Source organism: Sabethes cyaneus, chromosome 3, assembly GCF_943734655.1.
Source record: "Sabethes cyaneus chromosome 3, idSabCyanKW18_F2, whole genome shotgun sequence".
NCBI classification, from domain to species: domain Eukaryota; kingdom Metazoa; phylum Arthropoda; class Insecta; order Diptera; family Culicidae; genus Sabethes; species Sabethes cyaneus.
The window spans coordinates 217,286,813-217,313,157 of record NC_071355.1 but is presented as its reverse complement, the minus strand read 5'-3'; the positions used below and the strand labels follow the sequence as shown (position 1 = coordinate 217,313,157).

The 26,345-nt window shown below is 38.7% G+C and overlaps 1 protein-coding gene across 2 annotated transcripts; it reads right to left on the bottom strand.

Annotated features, from left to right (window-relative positions):
- LOC128744595 (serine/threonine-protein kinase grp) lies at window positions 1-25,642 on the bottom strand. 2 transcript variants are annotated; one of them, XM_053841727.1, is made up of 7 exons: window positions 24,888-25,642; window positions 11,111-11,845; window positions 10,436-10,659; window positions 9,171-9,348; window positions 8,938-9,080; window positions 1,747-1,956; window positions 1-889 (listed from the first exon to the last, which is right to left on the bottom strand). In XM_053841727.1, the coding sequence occupies exons 2-7, from the start codon at window positions 11,188-11,190 to the stop codon at window positions 252-254; spliced, it is 1,473 nt and encodes a 490-aa protein (XP_053697702.1). In that variant the 5' UTR covers window positions 11,191-11,845; window positions 24,888-25,642; the 3' UTR covers window positions 1-251. The 2 variants fall into 2 exon arrangements, with proteins under 2 accessions (XP_053697702.1, XP_053697703.1); XM_053841728.1 differs by having other exon boundaries at window positions 25,504-25,642.
- Between the last annotated feature and the right edge of the window lie 703 nt (window positions 25,643-26,345).

Here is a 26,345-nt window from a genome sequence, read left to right as displayed (position 1 = left end):
TTCTTCAGTAATCAATTGCTTCAAACACCTATTGTTCTTTGGGCAAGATTTTCGATTGAGTAAAAATGAGAATCGATCTTGTGAATTCATCGCTTACGTTATAAATGAGCATGATAGTTGGAACATCGTATACTTAAAGGTCAACGACAAAAAACACATTAGCAAGTGTAGCTTTCCTCGAGGGAAAATCCGCTGTAAAAATATCGTTTTACGAAAAAGTCAACCCTAATATGAATTCCTGGCAGTAGTTTCTAAGGCACAGAATTGGTCGCTATGGCAATGGGCCACGTAACTGGTCCCTTCATCACAATATCGGCCAAGCTCTGCTTGATCCGAATGAATCGTCTTTTAAATTCCAGACCGCAACCTTTCGACAAACGGAAGTCGCACAATATTTTTCCATCCATCTCCACAATATTTGCTTTGAAAATCAGCTGTAATTTTCGCCGATCAATAGTCGAAATTGTAATAATACCTTCATCGTTGGATTTCCATGTGTAACCCAGCTTTTCTAGCGTTAATAACAGACGTTTTAACGTTTCGTCGCATTTTGTCGAGACGAAAAATCGAGTCATACGGCGTACTAGGCGCTGGAACGGATTCGACTGGGTTGCTCCAACAGATTGCGTCGGGTTTAGTTGAGTGCACAAGATCAAATCATCCAGCATTGTGGGTTGTGAAAAGCAGAAGCCATTGCGCGCTTCAATAGCTTCCTCAACACCGTTAACCTCGGTGTGAGTTATTGTCGGAACTGGTTGAGATTGACACATTCGCGAGATCGAATCATCTAGTGGAGTGGACAGATCCTGATTCGAGCATAGTCGTTTCGAGCGTGGAGATACAACGCCGTCTACGGCGTCTCGCCCGCAACCACTGTTATCAGCCAAGCCTAAACAAAAGTAGCAAGATATAAAAACAAAAACGCAGTCAGATATGTTTGATTGTACAATCAACGTGGATGAGAAGAATCACACCAGTTAGTAATAATTTGGTCGGAATAATATAACGTAAGGTAATGCAAGCAGAACTTAAAAGTCAACATTCATAAGGTCTTTGGTGATAAAGCTATATGCAATTGAAAACCATCAGCATACAGCTAAAATCACCAAAGATCCAATAAACGTGAAACGAACAGGCAGCTGAAAACAAACTGAAGTTAAATAACTCAAGCAATAACAGGCAATCAAAAATTAAATAATTGAATTCAGAAAACCCTTACTAGAAGTATTTACCGGAAACTGTTCCCAATCTTTCATGCTTTGGTAATCTAGCTTTATGAAATATTAAATTCTATCATACAGCTAAAGCGCCAAAGCACAAACGATGGCATTGTCCATACATCTTGTTTACTGTTATCACTCGGCATCTGTATCATTCCTCCTCTATCGTAGACGATAATATCCAACATTGTGTTAGGCACCGAGGTCCTCTCAGGATATTCAAAGCGAGATTGCCAAATAAGCAACTCAGTACACAACTGAGAGTCACTCAGTACCTGACACGAGATTGAACAATGATGTCCAACAAACTTTGATCATTCAGATGTAACCAATTCACGTGTAAGCGACACTACAACACTTTATACAACTTACTGTTTTCATTGATTGGTATTTCCTGCGCTATCTATAATTTAATAGGTATCTCAAAAACTAAACAAGGCAACTTAACGAAAAAACTCAATCAACGAATAAAACACAAAAATGCTCTGCCTCACAAACAAGCTGCTAACCTGCACGCAAAACTTACCCTGCTGACGGTTGAATTGCATTTGGCACCACTTGTGGTCCTGTATTTTCTCCAACGTCAACCTTTGGGATGGATTTGGTACCAGAATCTTCCGCAACAGTGAAAGCGTCAGCGTGTCCAGTTTGCTCCAAGGGGTCGCCGTCGTGTACTTGTTCTCCTTCCAGCAGAGATATTCCGCACAGCCCGAGGACGGTTGATCCCATGGCAATTCTGTCATTGAAAGAACGCGACCCGGCCGGTCAATCGCGCACACACAAAAAGAGAAAAGAAAAACACCGCTAGATATCAGTACCTCATACCATGTACAAGTGCATTAAGTTTTCATCTTTATCAGCAATCGTCGAAGTTCGACGGCTGTGGTTCACACTTCGCACACAGTTTTTTTGTCTTTCTGGTGCTCCCATTGGCACCAGCATTAATGGAAAAACAACATTCGATCAAACCGTGAGCTACCCGGTCGTGGCAACAGTGCCGGGGCACTGACTATTTTTATCAAAGTTAATAAAAACGTCCAACAGTTATACAGCATTGGTGGAGAAACCTCTAGGTGGCTTCAAACGGAAGGTAATTTGGTATTACAAGCAAGCTGATATTGATATGTTTTCTCAATAGATAACAGCTGGTTGCTGTTTGTCACAGTAAAGATGCTAGTCAGAACAAATGAGTCATTGAACAACATATTTAAAAACACGTGCGTGCCCAAACCAATTTTTTCTTAATTTTGTGTGAGTTATTTATTCGGAGTTTTATTTTAATTCAAGTTTATCCCAATTTAGTATAAGTTTCCTATGTCTCTGAGTTCTACTTAAATTTACTTCTCTTCTTCTCTTATATACTTAATGGCATTTGTCGAATTTATGGTATTTTACTCAGTCTGTCTGTTTTTTGTTTAAAAATAAAAGTATAAAATTAAATTTATTTCTGGCTTTATTTCTTTAACAATTTTATTACTAACTCTCCGCAGAAATCACCTTTATCTAGCTTTATTTGTTTTTTTGGTCTACTGACCTCTAGTACTTTCCTTCAGTTGAGTTCAAACGAGTGATAGCGAGTAAGGACGATTCACACTTTCTTTGTGAGTAGATTGAAAGCGACAGGCTTGATTAGACGGTTTACCGCGAAAATATAATTTCCGAAAAAAGTTATTTTCTTTCTTAATAGTTTTGAATTAAATAACTCTTTCTCCTAAACTATTTTACGCTAAAAGTTGGTTAAATATTTCGTTATTTCGTGTCCAGACACAGAATCAATCAAATGTCAACAGATAAAAAGTTGTAATTACATTACTAAATTTTTCAAAATAGTTTTCAGATGATACTATGGTCTTTTGTTAATAGTATAGCACTATGTCAAAATGTACCCTGACCCGTTTGTCGCAAAAGTATACTATAACAGTAAATTAGGAATCGTAGTTGGTTCTTTCTAACTAAACTAAAAGTTGAAAATAAAATAATTTCTTTAACTTATATATTATTTAGTGCTTCTCACCAAAGGTTGCTCTCCAGAGCCAAAAAGTGTAAAGACTAGTTATAATTTACACTTGGAAAAGAGGCTAACGCCCCTCGAGCCAGTACCACTCTCATAAACTTGCCCTGGTAAGAGGTTTTATTGGTGGTAAATGCTGAATTCAGTAGGACCCAATTTCGCTATAACTCAGGCAAGCTCCCCGGGCAGGTATGAAATGGGGATGACAACTAAGAAGACGCGTCATAACTCTGCTGTGTTACTGACTCATAACGAATATACGTTATTTACGGGGGAGAGTCCCGTAGCTCACAAACTTTGTGGTTTTTCGTTTAATTGATCATAAATTCGAATAGAGCATACAAATATCAACTATATAACATAAGAAATTGCTTGTTTACTCCAAAAATAAAAGTATGAGAGGTTTTAGAATTTCGGAAATAGGGGTGCGTTATGAGTCAGGTAACACAGTAGCCATCTCAAGTCATTACTTAGCGCCTCCACGTGGCCACACTCGATAATGCTCGAAAATAAGTAGCTAAGTTAGGAGATGCGATGGCGAGGTTAGTGAATCCGGAAGGTATAAATAAAATCCTTAAAATTTGATTCTAAGTTCACTATAATATCCTTTATCTCATTTCTTATTATATAGGTACGGGTCGACTCCTTTGCTAAGAACATACTAAGTGGGTTGAAAGTCCGAAAGTAATAGTAAAATCCATATGATTCTGGTGTTACTTTCTGGCGAGGCTTGTTGATAGCAAAATGATGCTGGGATGCGCTGCAATTACTCAGTCTTTCTTCAGGGGTCTTTGGACTGTCATCAGAGCTAACACCTTCTATAGCCCGAAACTGAGATGATTTTAGAGACTATAAGCATCACTGCAGTTATCCTTTTTCATAATGTCACTGCCGGACAGTAGGAGATAGATAGGGTTTATCTATAGAGTAATATAGAACAAAGGGTGGCACAGGCTGGCAAAGGGTGAACATGTGCATTCCATAACCTCTGTTCATTAACTCCTATTCCTACCTCCACGAGGTGCCGACTGGAGTACGCAACTTCGGTTGTCGGAGAGGGAGGGGGCACAGTGGCTCCCACCCACATTAAGATGGCAGCCCCATCAGCAGGATAAGGACCTTAGGTTAACAGCTACTGTACCGGAACACAAAAAAGTTACCGAAAATGAAAGAAGAAATCTCTCTGGATTATTGAACTCGTGCAAGGTTTTGCACGACGGCGTCATGTCCGACCCCAAAAAGGGTTACTGCTGGCGTGGGACAGGGCTGCATTATATCCCCGCTTCTGTTTCTCATCGTTATGGATGAGATATTAGTTGGAGCAATTGACAGTAGACCAAATCGAGGATTGCCTTGGAATCCTCTAACGATGGAGCAGCTAAATGACCTCGACCTAGCCGACGACATTGTCTTGCTCGCACAACACCGAAGCGATATGCAGAGCAAGTTAGATGACCTCTCCGAGAGCTCCCAGGCAGCAGGTCTCACAGTCAATGTAGCGAAAACTAAGTCTATGGTAGTGAACACTGACAATTCCAGCAACTTCACAGTTGCGGGACAACAAGTTGAGCAGGTAGACGCCTTTCAATATCTTGGTAGCCAGACAACGCCCGATGGTGATACCAAGACTGATATAGCCACACGGATCAGGAAGGCGAGGAGTGCCTTTGCTGGTCTGCGAAACATTTGGCGCTCAAACCAGATCACTCTACGTATGAAAACCCGAATCTTTAATTCAAACTTTAAATCCATGCTGCTGTATGCCTGCGAAACGTGGTGCGTCTCAGCGGAGACAACGCAAATACTACAGGTATTCATTAACCGGTGCCTGCGATACATCATTCGTGCCTGGTGGCCTGATAACTCGATATCCAATGAGGAACTCCATCGTCGGTGTCATCAACGGCCGATAGCAACAGAAATTCGTGAACGTAGGTGGAATTGGATCGGACACACCTTGAGGAAAGGAGCGAACAAGGTTTGCAGAGAAGCACTCGACCGGAATCCGCAAGGACAGCGTAGAAGAGGCAGACCCAGAGGCTCATGGCGACGCAGCCTAGCCAACGACATCCGGGTTGTAGACGAGAACCTGTCCTGGCGACAAATAAAAGCCATGGCGGGTAACCGTCAGCAGTGGAGATCTCTGATTTCATCCCTTTGTTCTGCAGGACCGGCGGACATGGACACATAAGTAAGTAAGTAAGTAATATAGAACAAAATTCTTGGCCGAAGTGTAACCCAGGAGTCGGGAGTTGCTTTTGCAATAGTCGCTATTTTTACGAAAAATTAACTGCGCAAAAGTAGTCAGTCTCAAGTCCAATTTGTTCAACAACAGCTCCAATTTCGTGTCCAGTTCCTAATTCAATTAGAAGTAAAACCTGGCAAATTGATCCAATTCAAGTCATTCGATGTCGTCAAGTGACTTTAGCATGGGTTTATTCTTAGGCCCCTCCATATACCCTTCCTTCATGCTGAATTCTATATATTTACCCACTGAAGCCTCCTGACAGTACAAATGTCCCTCCTATAGTTAAGTGTACTGGTCAGAGGTACGAATGAGTCCTCGCCAGGGACGGCTGTAATATGGGATAGTACTGGCAGTGAGGAATAAGTGGGTAAAGTAGATCAAGCTTTGAAGGAAGCGTAAACCCCAATACACACAAGCAGGCATAAATTTAATAAGCATATCGCTCACTCATACACACATACAGCAAACACCCGGGCGATATTACAATAGATCAACTATACTGGTCGCAGTAATGAGTCCACACATGGAAAAAAAATTGATCCAATTTCATGGTTAAATTCATTTGAGTGCTGTTCAAATTCATGCTAATTTCAAGCAAAAATTCAATTTCAAGACCAATTTCATGTCCAATTTTAAGTCCAACTTCAAGGCTAATTTAAATTCAAATTTCAACACCAATTTCAAGTCCAATTTCAACTATAATTTGAAGTGCAATTTCAGGTCCAATTCAAGTCCAATTTCAAGTCTAATTTGTGCAATTAGTGCAATTTTACGTTCTATTTAAAGTTCACTTCCCCCCATGCTAATCTAATGTCAAGCTCAAGTGGGAGGGCCAGTTTTTCCGTCCTCGTATTCGTAACCGTACTGCGAATTTCGAGGATTTTTGCCATAATTGCGTAAAAATAAATGGGCCATCTTACGAGTACTTGATTTTTTCAAACCAAAACATGCTTTTGAAGCGTCGGTGCCCCACCCTCTGTTCTAATATCTGGGCAGTTAGTTTGTAAAAATCAAACTTGTGAACTGAGAACTATGGTTTAATAAAACATAGGGCATCTTCCGGTAATCATTGTGTACACCATCAAACATGTGCCTCGTCCTAGGCACACCAGGAAGAATATTTGATTGTAAGCAACTACCTATCGGTCGTAACATAAGGGAATGATCATTGAACTGCAAACATAATACATCTTCAGTGATACATGTTTTATGAGAATGTTGCATAAGAAAACTTGTCTTGTTGTACTGATTAGTACACATACTCGAACTACTTGCATGGAATTGTCTGCCGTTCGCGTCACATAAATCGTTAGGATTAATAATATAGAATGGCAGTAAAGCGACCTATTATAGCACATAGAATAGGAAGTATCTCATTCATTAACAAATTAATTTTCACTCTAGTAGCTCATAGAATAAATCATGCATAAGACGTGACGCAATTAATACTGGCCATCAAAGACTTTTGACACTTTATTTTACATTTCTCGATGAATTCACGTATTTGCAAACTAGTTGGCGAGAATCAAGAAAAAATATTGACAAAAAAAATTATGTGTAGTACATATTCCAAATTCCAAAAAACTATATAGTTAAAACAAGAGATTTTTATACTGAAATAAATAATCACTTTACACAAATACGAGAACAAATTACAATTTTTCTTAAAATAACATTATAGATTAAATCATGGTTCACTGAACATCTTCCGGGCCCATTTTTTAGGTCAACCGTTTCTCAGTACCAGCTACAATACAAGCAACGATTAGTAAGTAGCCTGGCTGACGGGGAACAACCTTTCAGAATCCGATTCGTCCTTTCTTGAGGTTTCGCGAAATATTATCACGAGCTCACACACATGCAATCAAACCCATTGTTCTCTGAGCAACTGGCCAAGTTAAGATGATTGTAATGAATGAAACCATAATGGGTCCCATGTACCCGCTCCATGGTGCTACTGGTAGTTGTACAGCATCAGCGAGGACATGCGCAGACACGGACTTCATTTTACCGGAGGTTAAAAAGCTAGCAGAATCAACGATAAAGTACGGGAGAAAAGGAAAATAGTTGCGAGAAACGGAAGGAAGGAAGTGCCGACCGTGAATGAACGGCGGATATGGGCATTAAAAACGCACGATTCACCACCCTGCAAGTCGAGCCGCGCTATTAAAGCGGCAGCTGCTTATCAGAATGTGAAAAAAAATTTTATGCGCAGGTTTTCCCATTTCCTATTGTCGCTTTTACAGTATCATTATGAAAGTTGTTATGCATCGTTTTTGTTAATAATACGGGACAGCAGTGGGGTTCTGATTAAATTGAATAAACTTTTTCAATAACATTTGACCTACAATAACAATCGAATGCTTCGTGAATGACTTGCGAGTTATTTACCTGAAATTTTTTTTAGTGCAGCGTATTCCAGGATATTCTTCATTCGCAACTTTTGGCGACTTTTCGCCACTTCATTGAACATGTTCCAATAAATTTTTGATCATCAATGAACACTTCAACAGCAATCGACAAAAACAAGCAATACAGGACGTGCATATAGCGTAACACATATAAATAATAGGTTTTTAGTTCACTCTCCACACGTTTTTATTTCTATTGGAACACTCATTTTCTTCAAATCATTCACACACACTGTAGACATTTTTATTGGTTATTGTATTATAGAATGCATTAGATAAGCAAATAAATATTGTCACTTTTATCAGATGAACTGTTGTTCTATAGTTTTTGTTTTCAGTGATTTAGCAGCAAAAGAGTGGTTGGGATTTGCAAACTTAAACAGCGATAACGATAATGATAATAATAGTAATAATAATAATTGTGCAGCAAGCAATTCCCAGTTGGACCTCTGGTACTAAAGCTTTAGAAGATACTGTAACGAACTCAACATTCTACAGCTAGAATACCAAAGATTCAGCCGGAAATTTGTACCATATTAAAAATTGAAACAACTCAAAAATACACTCACAAAATCAAAAAACAGCCAAAATACGAGCGCACGCGGTGTACAAGGTTTTACAAGTCGTATTAATTATTTAATTGAAAACAATCGAACGCCTCTGTGTTAAACCGCGCGTTGATATCGATTTAAACAGCAAATGTAAAAAATGAACATCGCAAAGTTTCACAGTTTCGTTTCAGGTTAGGTTTAGATATGTATGGATGGACTCGTTCGTTTTGTTGTGATGCTGGGAGACTGGGATTTAAAAGCGTATTAGATCATTCCATGGCAGCGCAACAACGTTTAGTTGTGGATGAAACTTGCTTGGCATGATGAATATAATTGATAATCGCAGCTAAACAAACTAAACTTTTGAGCACAGTGCAGCATATTACTCGAGCTAAACGAAATACAAAAAAAGGTGATCAAAACATTCACGAAGCATTCGGGTGGCAGGCAAATATCGATAAAAGGATATGAAGATATTTTTACAAAGTTTACTTACCGCCAGCAAGCATGGTGACTAGGATTATTCCGCAGGACCACAAATCAGCGGGAGTGGCTTGATATGGCTTTACCAGCACCTCCGGGGCCACATACGGCAGTGTACCGCATTTTTTGTCCAGCAATCTTTCGCGGCCTTTCATTCTGTGGAATAAAAAAAAACAAAAACAGAAAAAATCAACCATTTCCTTTCGATTCTGGCTTGCTACTGTGCTGTAGAATTGTACCTAATACCTAAACATAGTTGCCATGCCGAAATCGGAGATTTTCACGTTGTCATGTTCGTCTAGCAATAGATTTTCCGGTTTGAGGTCCCGATGAGCAACCCCCCGAGTGTGCAGGTAATCGACGCCGGCTAGCAGTTGATTGAAGTAGCGCTGAGCTTCAGGAATAGGCATTCCAACGTCCGGTTCTGAAAAGGACAAAATGATAGGCTAGTTTAGAACTCTATAAATTGAAAAATAATTTTAACCGAGAAGGCGAATAAAAATCATAATCAGGAGTCTCCTATCATTATATCCCTCGTTTTCTGGTATCAGAGTTTGATTTTTCCGCTGGTAAAAATCTAATTCTGTAAATCTGCAAAATTTATTTGCTTCAGATAACCACATATTTTAGTCGTGCTTCAGTTGAAAAAATTTAAACCGGCTTCTTGACACTTTTTGATATTCTTAACATGCTCCATAGAGTTCGTGGTTACCTGTAAACCGAATTCCGTTTTCAGACCCCTAAAGAAGTGTTAAAGTTTAACAACTGTGGCACAAATATTAGAAGTTTCAAATTTTAATAGAACGTATATAGGACTTTCTATGATGCACACTTACACAAACACGCACTTAAACCCACCCTCACACACATGTGGCACAGGTACACCCACATGTACAGATATGTACGTAAGCAGGCACACAAAAATACCTGCAAAGACAACTGTAATTAGTAGCTGTACATTCTCCTCCAGCCAGCTAGCATTTCAAAGTAATTATATTTTGATAGTTCATGTTAATGCTTCATTATTAAATGGTAAATAATAAATTTACTAGTTTTTCCACTATGTAAAGTATATTTACGCAACTTACAAAGTAGATGAAGGATGGATCAACATTTTCGTAACAACTAATTAGTAATCACTAAAAAACGGTTGTAAAATTTCTTGTAAATTGGCTAGAAAAGCAAAAACGTTTCGTTAAGTGAAAAAAACCATTCATTCTCGGATCATCTTAATAGAATCGTGAACACCTTTGCTAACCTAAGTTCGAACTTTTATAATCATTTGGTTTTTATCACGTGTTTCACACTCAAGGATGCTGGAAATTTCTGCTGAAAAATCACATAACCGAGTAACAGGTACACAAGACTACACTGCACTGACGTCCATTCACTAAATTGTGTCTTTTTGTGCAGTTTTCTGAATCATTTGACATAACAAACTTGAATCAAGCATCGAGGGGTACGACTCACACGTACAGGATAGACAAACGCACGTACAAAAAAAAACTTACCTATTCGATCGAAAAGCTCCCCACCGGAAGCGTATTCTAGAAAGATGTACTCGATGTCACCTTGCGTTCGCTTCCCGAAAAATTTTAGTATGTTGGAATGCTGTAGGATCTTTTGGATGCAGACTTCCTTTTTGACTGAACTTTCCGCATCCGGATGTTTCTTCAGGTCAACCATCTTCATAGCGACGGCCTCACCCGACTGGCGATTGATGAGCAATTTTACTCTGAACAGTGATGATTTTCGGATGTGTAGTTGTGCCAGGCGCGTTTTTTGTTCCATAGGTGGGTGGTTTTCCAGCGTGAAAATGTGAGAGCCGCATAACGAGAATAGAGAAACGCAGTACGCGAGAGAAAGGCGTGAGAAACAGAATCATGTCAGGATATGTATGGTGATTAGGGATGTTGCTGAGGGCCGATAACTTTAGGATGTTGAACATGCAAGATGTGAAACAAAAAAAACTAGCTGATTCGCAAACAATGGCTACCTAGTTATGCGGTTCAGTTTAAAATCGTGCATTTGTTTAGCAATGTTACGAGTGAAAATTAAAATCAAATAGCCACTGTCAGCATCAGACAAAACTGTACACGTCTATCTAAATCGACCATAGAGACAAAAATTACCGACAGCATGTTAGCAATAGATAGGAATGTTTGTCTTTCCAGAATAATACTCACTCCCCGTAGGCACCCTCTCCAAGCGTCTGTGCCAAAGTCCATCCTTCGACAAATTCCCTATTTGGTTGAGTAGATGCCATGACTCTCGCAGCAGAATGTTCAACTTTTTGCTTCCGATTTTTCGGGGCGATCCTTGCCCGGTAGTTCGTCGGTGGCACTGTCCTAGATTGAAATTTGGTTTCGATCCAAATTATTCGCTACCGCAAAAACTGGATCACTGTCCGTGGTGCTACTAGCAGTGGGGTTTCAGCTTTTCCGGGCCCCTCCTCAGCGTCTGTTATTGTGGCGCAGCAGCAGGGCGACCGACTAACCACACACATGTAATTGGTAACTTTTAAATCGCCAGCCGTCAGCTAAATTTCGGCAGTGTGGGAGTGACTGAAGGCTTTGCGGATTTTGTTCCTCTGGTTTGAGTTGCACGTCCTGGTTCGATGGCGATTGATTCCAGTGGTTAGTGATATTAATATTTTTGGAACCGTGCCAATTTGGCAAGTTATGTAGTGTGCGACCAACGCCAATGCGCTTTGCTCGTTTTTTGTCGGGACTGGTTATCGACAGTGAGATTACTAGGAGATATTCGATGGGAACGACAACGCAAAAAGTGTGCGTTGAGTCGACTGGGTCATGCCCCGTATCGATTCAAACAATCGTTACTGAAAATATTATCAGCAATCACCACTTATTAGGGGCATGCTACGGGTGTTCCTGGTTCCGAGCGTGCTGATCAGAGAGCATCTGAAATTGTAAATAGTTTAAATTCAGTTAGCGATATCTGGCTTTAATATTTTCTTTAACCTAATTTATATGAAAAGAAAAGTTCATGTCAGCGTGGGTTATTTTAGCAGATATATCCTTCACTCGACCTCACTCCAACGGTAACAATAGTATAATTGTGATATATTTCCATTTTAATCCATCTACGCAAGTAGTTGCTTTGGCACACTATTTATTATTCATTAAACAGACAGATTAAAAATGTCATGCAAGCATTTATTCGCTCTTAGGTGCAAATTTTATTGTTCCTGGAAAGACTGCATGTTTTTTTTACGTTATGCAACATATGTATATGGTGGAAATAACCTTCCAGTCAGCTTCGAAGTATGAAACTGGTATGGCACGCCAGTCATCGTGTGTTCGAATCTCGGCTGGAGTGGGCAGTGCTACTAGAGTAAGATCGTTGCATTTGTCCCGTAATTGCTCTGTACCCTAACAACCGGTTGGGACATTGAAGACGTGTTAGTCACCAACCCCAAGACTTTGTTGTTTATGGGGGTAAATAAGCTCTATATTTCAGACGAACAGAAAATATATATTTGAATGAGCTGAAAAGTTCTCAAGAATTAGTAGTGTCGCATTCTCCTTGCACAACAAACTCTAAACACTAGACATTCTGGCAGCTCACAGGTAAAGTTTACTGTTTCTACTTTTTTAACTATCTAGTTCATAGCTAATAAATATAAACACTATCGGAAACCTCTTTAGTGCAGGATCAAGCCATTTATGTGAAAGGAAAATGGTGGTTAGCCTCAATTATGTAGTTCTTCAGCAAACTACCGCAAAAGGCGATTCACGCGACTGCAGCTTTATCAGCAGAAAAGGTGCTGATGTGTAAATTGAAAAAACAACCACTTTCTTCGCGAGTGGCAGATCGTAGATAGAGATAGATACACTTTTATCGCTCTGCACAGAATGTGTGTCATCAGACAGCAGCAGAACTATATGTGCCCGTTGGCTTCGGAAACAAAATATTGATTTCAAATTTTTTTTTTTGAGAGACTGACTAGATGAAAACCCAACTGTACGTAGGTGGCGGACAAGCATGGCTGATAAGGATGAAAAGTTGTCGGCATATTCAAAACGGGGAGCAGGACGTCCTGTAGTCAGACTAAGGCAGGTCGAGAATCAATACTGGAGGTTAGCATGCCCCCGCAACAGTGCTCTGGTTTGGTAGCGGACTCGTACTTTCGACACATACCTACAAACAAACGCCAGGCTGTGCACGTACGCATAGCTCGAACCACCCACTCTCGCGGTAACAACACCAACACACCTACGTAGGGTGGATGTTTCCTTTCACTCGTCGTCGTATCACGCTGGGAGCGTCTTCCGCTCGTGCTCATTGAATCCATCCAGCCACCTCAATCTACACATATCCGGACAAAAACTAATCCGTTTTTCCTCCACCAACAGTGGTTTGATGCTGTGTTAATGGAGCCCACATAGCAGATTACAGATTACCACCAATTACCATAACTGTGATGCAATAAGTGAGTTTAAGAAATCACTTTAAAGCCGATTTTATATGAGTGGTTAAATATGTATTAAAACTGTTGGCAATATCGCTTAAAACATTGTACAATCAGTCCACAATCATGGGTCACACACAATTGTGGGTCATTTTAGCTTTAGCTGCTGATTAGCGTTTAAATATCACCTAATGATGGATCAAATTATTAGTAGCACATACGAGTAACAATTTTATCAATCACTTCGTATAATATTCATGCATTAATCAGCAGAAAAAGCTAAAATGACCCATAATTGTGTGTGACCCATGATTGTGGACTGACTGTATGGATCGATAAATAAAATGTTTTAAAGACCTTGAGAGAGCCTTTCTGTACTGGAATGACGTCTTTCATTGTTATCAATATTGGAAAAAACATGGCACATAGCAAGAGACATAATTCTATTTCAAGGAAAAAGCACCCAAAAATTTATTTTCAATTTTTTCGATATTTTTGCAAACCAACCATCTTATTCCGATTGTGATTGTGATTGATTAATATGTTAAAAGTATCAATATTTTCAGGAATCATTGCTTGTTTCCATTACTAGACAAAGCAATCAAAAAAGATTGTTAATAAATTAAAGGCGTTAAGGCCCAGACATAATGCATACGGATTTTACTACGTTGCGGCAATTTGACAGTTTTTCCATGGGTTTTCTGTCAAATATCCGTAACGTAATAAAATCCGTATGCATTGTGTTTGGGCCTTTAGAGTCCAAAGGATCGAAGTCTAGTTTCACGGCATACTCTAACAGCTGATTGCTCAGTATGTTAGAGAAGAACAGTCGAAATATGTCAATACATAACCAAGAAGCATGTAAGATTTAGTTTTCGTTCCCTTCCACGTTTGCTCTTCGTATTGCACCTTCCAGGGTAATATTGAATAGCAGTTTAAGAAGCACATCCCCTTGCTTTAATCTATCCATCACGAAAGCTGCTGAGGTCTCAACTGCTATTTTGATGCATAATTTGATCCATCCAGTGTCGTACGAATCAAGATAGCTAGTTTCGCCGAAAACATATTCAAGCAATATCTCAATCTGCCACACTCATTTCGTTTGACTGCATCATACTCCGCCTTAAAGTCTACAGATTATGAATCTAATCTACAAGTGACGGATTTCACGCCAACTCGTCTATGGAGCTGGCAGCACCCTCTCAGAATTCAATGAAACTTTGTGTGTGTAAAAAGTTCATGTAAATAAGCAACTTTCCATACTTAGTTTTTCCAAAATCGGTCTACACGAACTTTTGAAAGGGCTTATTTTTTTTCTATTGTTTTTTATAAAAAATGTAACTCGAAAATTAAAGGATCTACAAAAAATTATCTATAAGTGACTTTCGTCAATTTCTGAGATGGCGTTTTTTGAGAAAACGATTTTTAGTTTTTGAAATGTTTTTTTTTTCGTAGTAAGAAATAATTTTTATTTTTTCAGTATTTTTTGTGAAAATTCAGAATATTTTCTAAAAGTCATTCATACATCACTTTTTTGTAGATCCTAGTTTTCGAGTTACACTTTTTATTTTAAAGAAAGAGAAAAAGAAAAGGTCGTGCCAACCTTTGGTCGAGTTCGCGTGAAATGCGCCAAGTTGTACTTCCGGAACTTGTCTAGTAACCGGCGCAGAGTTAACATCCGTCGTGGAGCCACCCGGTAGATTTTTTTAAAAGTTCCTCTGCTTTTAAAAGCTCAGCCGGAATACCGTCCTTCCTTGCAGCCTTGCCGTTTTTCTGTCATTCGTTGTCATAAAAATCTAGATTGATACTAAAATCGGCGCTTAACTCCGATTTGAATTAATGAATTTTTTGAATTTTTTACTCTAGACCGGTGAAAGAAATCGCAGAGATTATTTAAGTATTAAGTATATCGGAGAACATCACAATAAGGGCCCGAGTTGAAAATAGGATGGATGGAAGTTGATCCTGAAAAATTGGTAATTAAAACTAAGTCTAGTCTGTTCCTCTTCGGAAGATCTTATAAACCAGCGGTTCCCAAATGGGGGTTCGCGAACCCCCAGGGGTTCGCCAAAACTTTAGTACGCTGCAGAATAGTATAGGGAAATCCGTCAGGGGGTACGCGAACCGAAAAAAGGTTGGGAACCGCTGTTATAAACGATCTGATATCTTTTTTATGAGCACATATCTAGTCCGTTCGAGTGCTCATTTATAAGTATTATTTGGTTTTGCCACGATTAGGAAACTTTCAGTCAATGTTTTCACAAAAATGTATCCAAGATTTTTGATCGTCTTTATTCTCTTATGCCGAAACCTATCGGTAGTAATCATAGATCTGTTGAATAGTTTTCATGCTGTTTGTGAAGCCTCGAATTTTGTTCCACCACGGTATATTCGTAGCAAAAGTAACAGCTTTAACTGGCCTTTTAAGAGTTAAATGTCAACACCAAAAAATGAATTGTCGAAGGTATTTGGAACAATCAAACGAATAATGTTTTCATTTTTTCGACAAGGTTTTCTAATATTTGTATTTTAATCATTAATTAAATAAATTGGATATAAATATATATAAATATAGATTTTTCTTCGATATCCAACCGGTCCGGTGATTTTGCTCATTATCTCTTAGAAACAAACATTAAAATCCTAGTTCCCTCCATATACAGTAGGATTTCGAATTTGACAACAAATGCGTATCGCCTATGTTGCCAAAATCGAAACCGTGCCAAAATCGAAACCGTGCCAAAATCGAGACCCTTTCTCGATATGATAAAATTTAATGTAAATGCTTTAAAAATTGACTAAATCTCAATAATCAACGATTGCAATCATTTTATGTTTAAAAAGTCCGCCAAGAGCAAATAAGTTATTGACACCCTGCGGTAAGACGTAGTCCTACGGCAATAAAAATATTGTTCGAAACCACATAACTTTTTTCATGAACATACTGAGGTCATTTAAAGCATGTATGCAGAAACTGACTGATATTCAGTGATTCGCGATTGGGGCTGAACTAGCAAATTGTAAACAAATCGTTTTATTACGCCATCAGCCTTAAAAAGACTGATAATATCCTTGGCAAGAGTCCTTTCTTCTGTTTTAATCGTTAGAATTATTTAAAACAAGTTTTTAGTGATGGGCGATAGAAGTGTTTAATCAAAACAAAAGACAATTTGCAGTATAGCTCCTTTCATCGTTGAGAAGTAACAGGCTTATTTGCAAATTGTTTTGTAAACAGGCGATAGTAAACAGCGAAACTGCGTTGTTTTCAAAACACAGGTGCATTGTAAACAGGCGAAATTAAATAAAAAATCATAGCAAGGCGAAACAGGGCTGGGCGAATCTCATTGTCAGAATGCTTTGAGGCTCATTCCAAGGGGTTCAACTATAAAACTTAGATTTTGAGCTTGAATGCACAAATTTTATGCAGTATTGTCTTTAAACTTGATTTTTGTGACTTTTATTTAAAGCATGACTTGAAAATGTACTGGCAAATTATCACAGTGATATTCCTCATTGTTTACACTTAGCTTGTTGCGCCCTTAATGCGAATCACTCCGGATTTAAGCATATTTTTGGAAGTGAAATATCTTGTGTTGCCAAAAACGGATACTTTTGTTGCCAAAATCGAGACATGCTAAAATCGAGCCATGCCAAATTCGAAATCCAACTGTACAGGATTTTTAGGAGATTTTTATGAGAATTAAGGATATTCAAGAGTTCGATTAATTTAAAGCAATTAGTTTTCAGAGATCCCCGTACTGGCCTTATTCTTTTCCAGAATGAAGGCACTTTGTGAACAATGCGACAATTACATGTGGTAATTTTTACCCTGAATCCCACTTAAATTCACAAAAGAATTCTAATATATACCCAATTTATAACTTATTGTTAAAACACCCTACCTACACCGCGTCCAGGTTCATTTTTATCGTAGGAAATAACTTCCTAATATTATTGTTTATAATTATCCTAATTACTATTGTTGTTATGAATAGATAATATTAATATATTAGAAAGGTCAGATCAGGTGAAAGTTATGTTATATCGATGTTGCTTTAAATCGAGGTACTACTGTAATTGTAGCCAAGTTGAAAAATGTAAATCCAGAAAACGACAAAATCAGAATTGAAATCAGTAAACGAGCACAGTACTAAAACATTAGAAATAAACTACTGCTTACAATATGCGAAAGCACTTTATTTCACAATGTCAATAGAAAATATAAAAGTTTTGCCATTCAAACACAGAGCCACTACGACCTAGCAGCATTAATCCCACCTCATACAAATAATAGAACATTTCAAGTAGCTTCTGCTGCTTTTCGTACATTAAATAGAAGTAACATCATCGCTTCGAACACGTTACACCGTTCTTTTTAATATTACTATTTTGCGGTTTTGTAATTAACAAAACACGGTAGAGATGCTTGGAAATCTTAACTATTATATGGGCTCATATATGAGCTGTACCATACAATACAAAAATATATCAACCACAATTCTGCTCAAAATAAAGCTAAAAATTCTAAACACTTCTGGGTTCAGGGGCTGGTACCGTAAGTTATAATAATGGTAATCATGCCATGGTTATGGTTACCTTAGTGAACTAACTATAGACACAAGGGACGACAAAACTGGCAAGAGAAAGGCACGCAGTAAACATGTGAGAAGCGACAATGAGCTCAGTAAATAAATGGACAAAAATCGCTGTGAAAAGTACGAGCACAAGAAAAAAAGTACCAACGGCTGGCTTATTGAACGCACCAGTAAAAAGACTGCGGGAAGATACGCAGGGAAAAAGAGTTCACGGATGAGAAGTAACAATGGGAAATCCCAGATCGCACTGGATATTCGGTGATACATACGTTAGTAAATACACTTGGTTTTGGTCAACTACAGGCATTTAGCGTCAGAGGGTGTTGTGTTGTGGGAGAGAAGAAACTTGCAACAAAAATCACGGCTTTAACTGTGTTTGTCTCGGATAAAATGTCCAATTGGATCGTTTGGTCAGTTTGCCACACCATCGATTTGTCTTCTGTATATTTTATAGATCGCAAACGGAAAAGAAGTATTATTTGCTGACGGGTTTTCAATCAAAACAAAATTTCGATGACACAAACTAGTTTGTCCACAAGTAGATCATAGTCGATATTAGAGCAAGAAACCACGGTTTGGCCATTCTCTATGTCGTATTGACGTCACACAAATAGATTTTCAGTTTTTGTTTTGTCTTATATATCACAGCCCTCCAATTTGCGATTCTCTAAAAAAGCTTCTGGTCTAATCGGTCGTTCAGGTTCATGCAGTTGAACTGAAACTGCAGTTGAACTGAAACTTAAGAAATCTATCACATCATGTTTTCCATAATGTTCTGCCTCTCAACTCGGGCTTGTGAAACATACCGCAATGTTCACTAGCCCTAGAACATGCAGGCAAACATTTGCAGTGCAAAAGAAAGCACAGTGTGCAATAAATGCTGCTTATCACAAATATGTGTGCAACTCTACTCTATCCTGCATTTGATTCGAATACAGGATCGAAAAGAACAGAAACAATAATTCGATACTACTGCAATCTTATTTTACTTGTGCTTTTTATTCCATTATATAGACATGTATTGGCCCATCCTGGAAATCCAAGGCACCTTCTTTTTATTAACAATCTGTGATACCTAATTGTTGAACAACTGTTGATAAAAGGATTAGCATCGATATGCTGTCGCGCTGGTGATAGGACAAGAACACTTTCGAATACCCTACATATATGTATATAATGCCAAACTGTGCTAGTGTGCAAAACTACTGAGCAAAAGAAAAGCAGGTTTTGCGTTTTCCTACAGGCTGATCCTCGCTTAGCAACAGCGAGAGAGATGACCAAGCCTTCCGATCGAAACAGTGTTGCTAAACAGTCAAATTTGGAGCAATGCTTATATTTTTATCATGAATTGAAAATGAAAATGAGTTCCTTTATAATTATAATATATAATGGCGATAATTCGTGAGCTCTACTGAGACGCTCATAAATAATTTTTATCTTATATTTTTGGTAACAGGTTCTTTCTTTTTTCTTTTTTTCGGGCTATCCAGCTGGTCGCTTAATAACATATAAAACTCTGCGCCGGGCCCTTTTGTGGTGTTAACAAAGTATCAGGGAGACCTCAAACATCATTTCAACCTGACGAGACAGGCAATGTCGCCCACTAAAACACAGGTAGAGCCCCAAGCATTGCCAGCGCGTCTATACCCGCATTGTAATCATTGTAAAATGCTCGGCATCCAAACCAAGTCTGGTATCCCGCTTACATGCCCTTACTAACCTTAAACCCCCGGCCGACCCAATCAAACCGGCATTTTTCGGAGATATTTGTAACAGCTGTGATAGATAGGGATGAGCCCCAGAAACACTCATCTAATAATTATCAAATATCCCCGCACTGGCTTTATTCTTAAACGGAATAAAAAGCACTTTCTGAACAACGCAACAATCACATTTGGTAAATTTTTACCCCGAGTCCCACTTGAACTCATAAAAGTATTTTGATATATGCCCATATTCAGAAGCAAACGTGATCGCGAATTATTTACTGATTAGTTAAAATACCCTACACTACGTCAAGGTTTTATCGTAAGGAATTTTTAATCTTATATTTTTGGTATGAGGTTCTTTTCCTTTTTTTCCTTTTTTTCGGGTTATCCAACTGGTCGCTTAATAGCGTATAAAACTCTGCGCTGGGCCCTTTTGTGATGTCAACAAAGTGTCAGGGAGACCTCAAACATCAGTTCTACCTGACGAGACAGGCACTGTCGCCCACTAAAACACAGGTAGAGCCCCAAGCATAGCCGTCACGCCTATACCCGCAGGCGGAGGCGTTTCGGCCCTTTGCGGACTCCACGAACTGACTCGAAGATCTCTCTGCCAAAGGCCGGAATGTCATATTTTAAATATAATGATGATGATGACGATGATGATGATAATGATGATGATGACGATGATGATGATAATGATGATGATGACGATGATGATGGAGAAGAAAAATAATAGATCGAATTTGTAAATGTGCTTTGGACTTTTTGTGCCACTCGAGTTGCAATATGTAGTATAGTGAAGAAGTGGAGGATTCGTCAGCCCCGCCTGACACCGGTCTTCAACCGCGCGCCTGCTTTCAGTTTTCCAACACAAACAACCACAAATAAACCAATAGGTAAGACAAATTTCGGAGCATTAGTGGTTATCAACTTATCAGGGCAAATTTAATCTTTCATCCCCTTAGCATTCACAGTGCATTCCCACGATACAAAGTAAATTGAGCGTAGCACAAGCTGGACGTTCGCGGTAGTCGACAGAAGCTTCAAAATATAGACTCGCCCGCCTTCCAACCCTCGAGACCAAAGTGCTGTAAAGCTCTGGGCTTAAACGTCTCTTTAAGACTCGACCCCTTCCCATCGACAGAGCCCGCGGGCGGCCTTCAGAGCGCAGGACAGCCACGGGGCCGGTGCAAAAATCCTACTCTATCTAGCAGCACCGCCTAGCCGAAACTCGAACACGCGACACGAATTGACCTAATTTTCCCATCTGCTACCTAAGAAGTGCTATTACCCGTAATCATTACAGAGTGGTCCTTCGGCATCCAATCGGATCTGGTATCCCGCTTACATTCCCTTACTAACCCTAAGCCCCCGACCAACTCAATCAATCCGACATTTTTCGGAGATATTTGTGACAGTTGTGATAAATAGGGATGAATCCCAGAAAACTTCATCTATTGTCAGAGATCCCCATACTGGCCTTATTCTTAAACGGAATAAAAAGCACTTTCTGAACAACGCAACAATCACATTTGGTAAATTTTTACCCCGAGTCCCACTTGAAATCACAAAAGTATTTTGATATATACCCGCATTCAGAAGTAAACGTGACCGCTGTTCATTTACTGATTAGTTAAAAAGCCCTACACCACGACAAGGTTCAGTTTTATCGTAGGGCTTATATTTTTGAATTTGAATCCTGCTGGTTTGCACGACGTGCAAATTAAAAATGGTTCGAATGTCATAATCAATACTTTTTTTTAATTTGTTTAGAGATTTTAAATTTTAAATTCATTCATCTCTAGGCATATAATCAATATGACATTATTCGCTTATGAAGACAATGCCCATGAACACGATTCTGATACTGATGTAGCGTGTGTAATCTGTTTCGCATTCCGTTTTCCCAACAATTTTGATAAAAATCAGATCGGAGATTGAAATATTCGCTGCTTGCAACTACTAACTAAATCAAACCACCGAAAAAATGACAAAAAGCAGGGCGGCCAGTTCATGCAAGTTTCAGCATATTTAGGGTTGCCAGTTCAAACTAAAAATTTACCCCGTTAAATTGCATGAGGAATCGTTCAAATTAGCGGGGACCACGGTATCACTAGCTTAATCTTTTTTGAAATATTGGTTCTATAATTGATGAAGAGGCGGTAGGATAATTTTTTTTGGAATGGAGGGGAAAGAGCGGAAAGCCGAGGGGGGGGGGGGTTATTGGTATAGCTACGTTTAACAAGTAGTCGTGACCCAGATTCTGACTTAAATTACAGCTTGGTTCGACCCATGCACCTTCCAGCATTGGACAAAAGGTAGGAGTCACCCCCGCCTTTCCGCTCTTTACCCTCCATTTCGAAAAAGTCTATCATTAGCTTAGCTAAGTGTTAAGAAAATTTTCTTTGAAATAATTTATTTCGCCGTAATAATCGAGGGAGACCGACACCAAAGACAGCCTCTCAAAAACTACTTAGGTTTTTTCGAAAAAATAGCCGTGATATATGCGTTTTACAATTTGTACATACATGAAGCATTGTTTGAGGGACATTTTGAGGAATGCTCTTTATTGGAAGATAATTTGATGCGATGATTATTCAATGTATCACCGAAATGAATTTTACAATGAGTTTTCAAGGCTTTTATAGCCATCTCACTGTAAATACTAGCAACAAAATAGAAGAAATGGCACACAACATTCCAGATTTCATTTTTGCGATATAGCTACACCATTTTATTGTAGTTTTGTGCTACACTGAACTGCACTAATGAACGTAGTTTCATTGGTCTGTGTAATACGGAGTCCATTTGTCAGTGTTGAAAATCTTTATCGTTTCGTTTCGTACGCACGCACGATACTCTTCTCAGGTAAAAAAATTAATAAATTTCAAATAAAACTTGGGCTACCTGCTGATGACAATGCAAGCAGTTAAAGTCCGCTGTTTGTATGGGTGGCTTGATGTTTTCGGAACTGCATCAACTACATGACGTTTTGCTTTAGATCTGCCGGAAAAACGTTGCAAGATAACAAAAAACGAACAATTTCGGCGCAAAAGTGCACACCAATGCGGTTATACATGTAAATTGTACTGTTCTAGAAGAAAAGTTGTTTGAATCCGATTATAATTGATTTGGTTTAGTCCGCGGATCCCACAACTAGGTGAAAAGCAACGAACTACGATTCTAGTAAATGCTTCTTTAATAGTCCCCTTCCCCCAAATCTAATTTTACGTTCCTCTCCCTTCACGTCTCGTTACGCCTGAGGGATACTACAAAACAACTTTGTTTCATTATTTTCCTCCCTATTTATTCTTTTGGCGATTTGATTTCAGTCAAATGAGAGTTTTGGATTTTACTTTCAGTTAGGGCCATTGCAAATTATTTTTAAAGTTTTTGTGCTTTGTGCTGATAGTTTGTTACTAACGTTGTTAATTCATGCAATAAACGACTTTGTCAAGATCCGGAACGTCAAGAAATTAATATGGTTAATAAATGTTATCAAGTCACATCTATCTGGGCTGGTAAGCGATTGGTGGAGTAGTTTATTTAGAAATTATGTTCCACCAATCAACAAGGGTATATTGAAAACTAAAATTCTGGCTTAAGTATTCAAAAGGTCGCATAACACATGCAAAAAGATTGGTTATATAAACTCTCGAAGTGAACTCTAGGAAAAGTTACCTCTCTGAAAAGTTCATTGTTTAGAAAAGTTAACCCTTAAGTGCGCAGGCTGAAAAAATGCATTTATTAGGAAATGCGGTGAACACAATTTACTCTGGGGATGTTTTTCACTATGTTGTTTTATTTATTTTTTTTAGTAACGTCAACAGGTAAAATATCACCCCAATGACAGAAATAACTAACTAACGTATTTACAATACTCGTCTGTTTAGATTATTAACATAAAACACATCTAAAATTATACTTGTTTGTTTCTCGAGACACATTAAAGTCAAATACATGGTAACATTGATTGAATAGATTGAATAGAATTGATAGTTCATGTAGACCATAATTCGTCCTAGCTGGAGTAATACTGAGGATCTACGAGAATCGTAGATTGCGGCGTCGTATATTGATATCCAGCAAGCTGAGGAGTATTGAACAATCAACGTTACCTTGCAGGAGATCGCCAATAAAGCATACTTTTGCCACATTGCGTCTTTCCTCTAGTGATTCCAGGCAATTTAAAGCAACATTGCGCATTTAAGGGTTAAACGAATATTAGCTCTCATGCAAACTCTAAAAAGGTAATTTTTGCCTTAACTTTTCTGAGTATGAATTTATTGGTTGTCCAAAGCGTTCGACACACACGATTGTTTTCGTTCTACCTTTATTTCTCATTTTTCGGTTTTTTGTCGCAGCTTCATATAGTCTCATCATAAACTGGGATTAAATTAACCTCTTGTATCGGGCAGTTGTAGCAATAGTTCAATACAGGAACATAGTTTTTTTTTTCAAAACGTTACCGTAGACGTAGAAATCAAAAGTAAACTATTATAACCGGTAATTTTAAATTTACTGAAAAGAACTAAGTATTATTTCATAAAGATCTTGCTACATATTTCTTTACATTACAACTTTCAGATACTTAAAAATGTGTATCCTGTATCCAAGAATATATTTCTCACGTTTGTATTTCATTTTCAATGACTCCTAGGACTACTCAGAAAAGTTAATCGACCCATTCCCCAATCGATTAACTTTTCCAAGAGTCCACTGTATTAATTAGTAAACATCAATGCACATTGTCAAGTTTGCATGTGTGAATGTATGCAATAGCATTATGTACATGTTTCAAATTAACAGTTATTCCTAACTGACGAGTAAAGGCACAGCTGCAATGGTGTCAAAGCTACATTTCCGGAGATACCCAAAACCCATACATTATGTTCGAGTTTGAACTACCTTAGGATTATTATAAGTTTGCCATTTCATAAATGAAGCCGGTACATAATCCCAACTTGCGTAACCTGTCCGGCATCCTGCACTTTGGCAACACTGCATGTACCGCTGATTATTACCGAAAAGAAGCAATCCACACACAACACAGCTCGATATATTGCATATACTTCACTCAGCTGCAATCACTTCAGTTTTTGCTGGTGTCATTGATAGGTATCAAAAAAAAAACCAAAGCCCAATTTTTGCATTGTTGGCACAATATTTCGACGGTGAAAAAAACTAATTTCTTATCTCTTGATATCTTCTTGCAAATCAAACTTACCCATCAGCAACAGTCTGCGGTCAGAAATTATCTAGCTACCTTAAGACTTATTTGTACACTCGCGAAAACTTCCAAAGTTTGCACAACCGAGCACTTTCGAGAAACTAACTGAAAATCTTTGGGAAAGTCTGGTTTTTTGGTTACTTCTTTGTGCGGTGTGTGCCAAAAGAATGGAGAAAAATGTGGCTGATGGATGGCAAATGGCAGCACGCACACATGTTAAACCACACGCACACACGTAGTCTCTGTCTCTACCTTGCGCACTCAACACTGTTGAGAGCTGTAGCCGTCAGCAAAACCCATCCAGAAATGCTCCTCACACAAACACAACTCTACTGGAGCACCGCACACACCCGCTCGTGGCCTGTTCTGCTGGCTAGGAGCCTTTCTGCTAGTGTTGCACTTCTTTTTAGCACGTTTGGGATTATTACTTAGCGCCAGTTCCATTTACTGTACCCAGAACACGTTTCGTCCTTCGAAAACACCCACTCCTTTAAACCTGATTTAAACATTTGATACATCCATATTTTAACAAAGCACTAATTTCCAACAGAACTGTATTTCACTGACCACAGTTATGCCATTTAGTTTCTTTTCAACAAGAAGTATCACATACCGTAACGAAAATCCAACTTTCTGCGAAACGAACAGCAAATGCTGCACCGCTAAACTACTCGATACGAGGACAAAGCATAAAATGGATCTCTGCCTCAGCCGGCTTAAGGTTCGTTAATCACAATCTCTTTTTCTTTGCGGTAGGGTGCGGTGGCGATCGGTGACTGACGAAACGCTGGACAGTGCACACTTCTGCTCTGGACTCCACTGTCATTACTAAGCAGAGCTGCCAGATTTTACCGAAAAAGTCATTCTATTTCTCGATTTTTAAATTTTTCAACATGCTCTGCCCACACATTCGGTAGTCTATCCGCGATGACGGTATTAAAAAAGATTTTGTATAGGCTTCTCGCACTTACAGAAAATCTCATGCCGAACTGTCAACGTGTGCGTAATTACATAAGCAAAAATACTTCCCTTTCTTTTTTCTCACACAAAACCCTGAACAATATCAGCAACGCCATCACAGCGAATCGGGGCATTATCACTTCATTGGATAAAAACCTTTTTACAAATTTTATGCTAAAGTCTAAAATATGCTGTTTACTTGAAACTTGCAGAGATATTATTATTTTGTTGAATTCCTATTTTCATATTTGGCAGCCCTGTTTTCGAAAGAAGAAAGAAATTTAGTACAACATGGCTGATAACCGGCAAGAGCAAGGGCGAAGGGCAAGACAGAGCTGAGCATGAGCAAGACCGGCAAGCATATCGCGTCGCAGAAGGAATCTTTACGCATATTATGAAATTTGTTGCTAAACTCCATTTCAAGGATGCCAAGTATTTTATTGAATATCATTGCCAAAATATTGACTACATATTTTCGCTTGAACCAAAATATTC

Coding starts and splice junctions, on each gene's coding strand:
- LOC128744595 (XM_053841727.1), bottom strand. CDS start 11,190: ATGGCATCTACTCAACCAAATAGGGAATTTGTCGAAGGATGGACTTTG. Junction 10,660..11,110: donor GGAGAGGGTGCCTACGGGGA/GTGAGTATTATT, acceptor ATCACTGTTCAG/AGTAAAATTGCTCATCAATC. Junction 1,957..8,937: donor AGTCACCATGCTTGCTGGCG/GTAAGTAAACTT, acceptor TTTCAATGACAG/AATTGCCATGGGATCAACCG.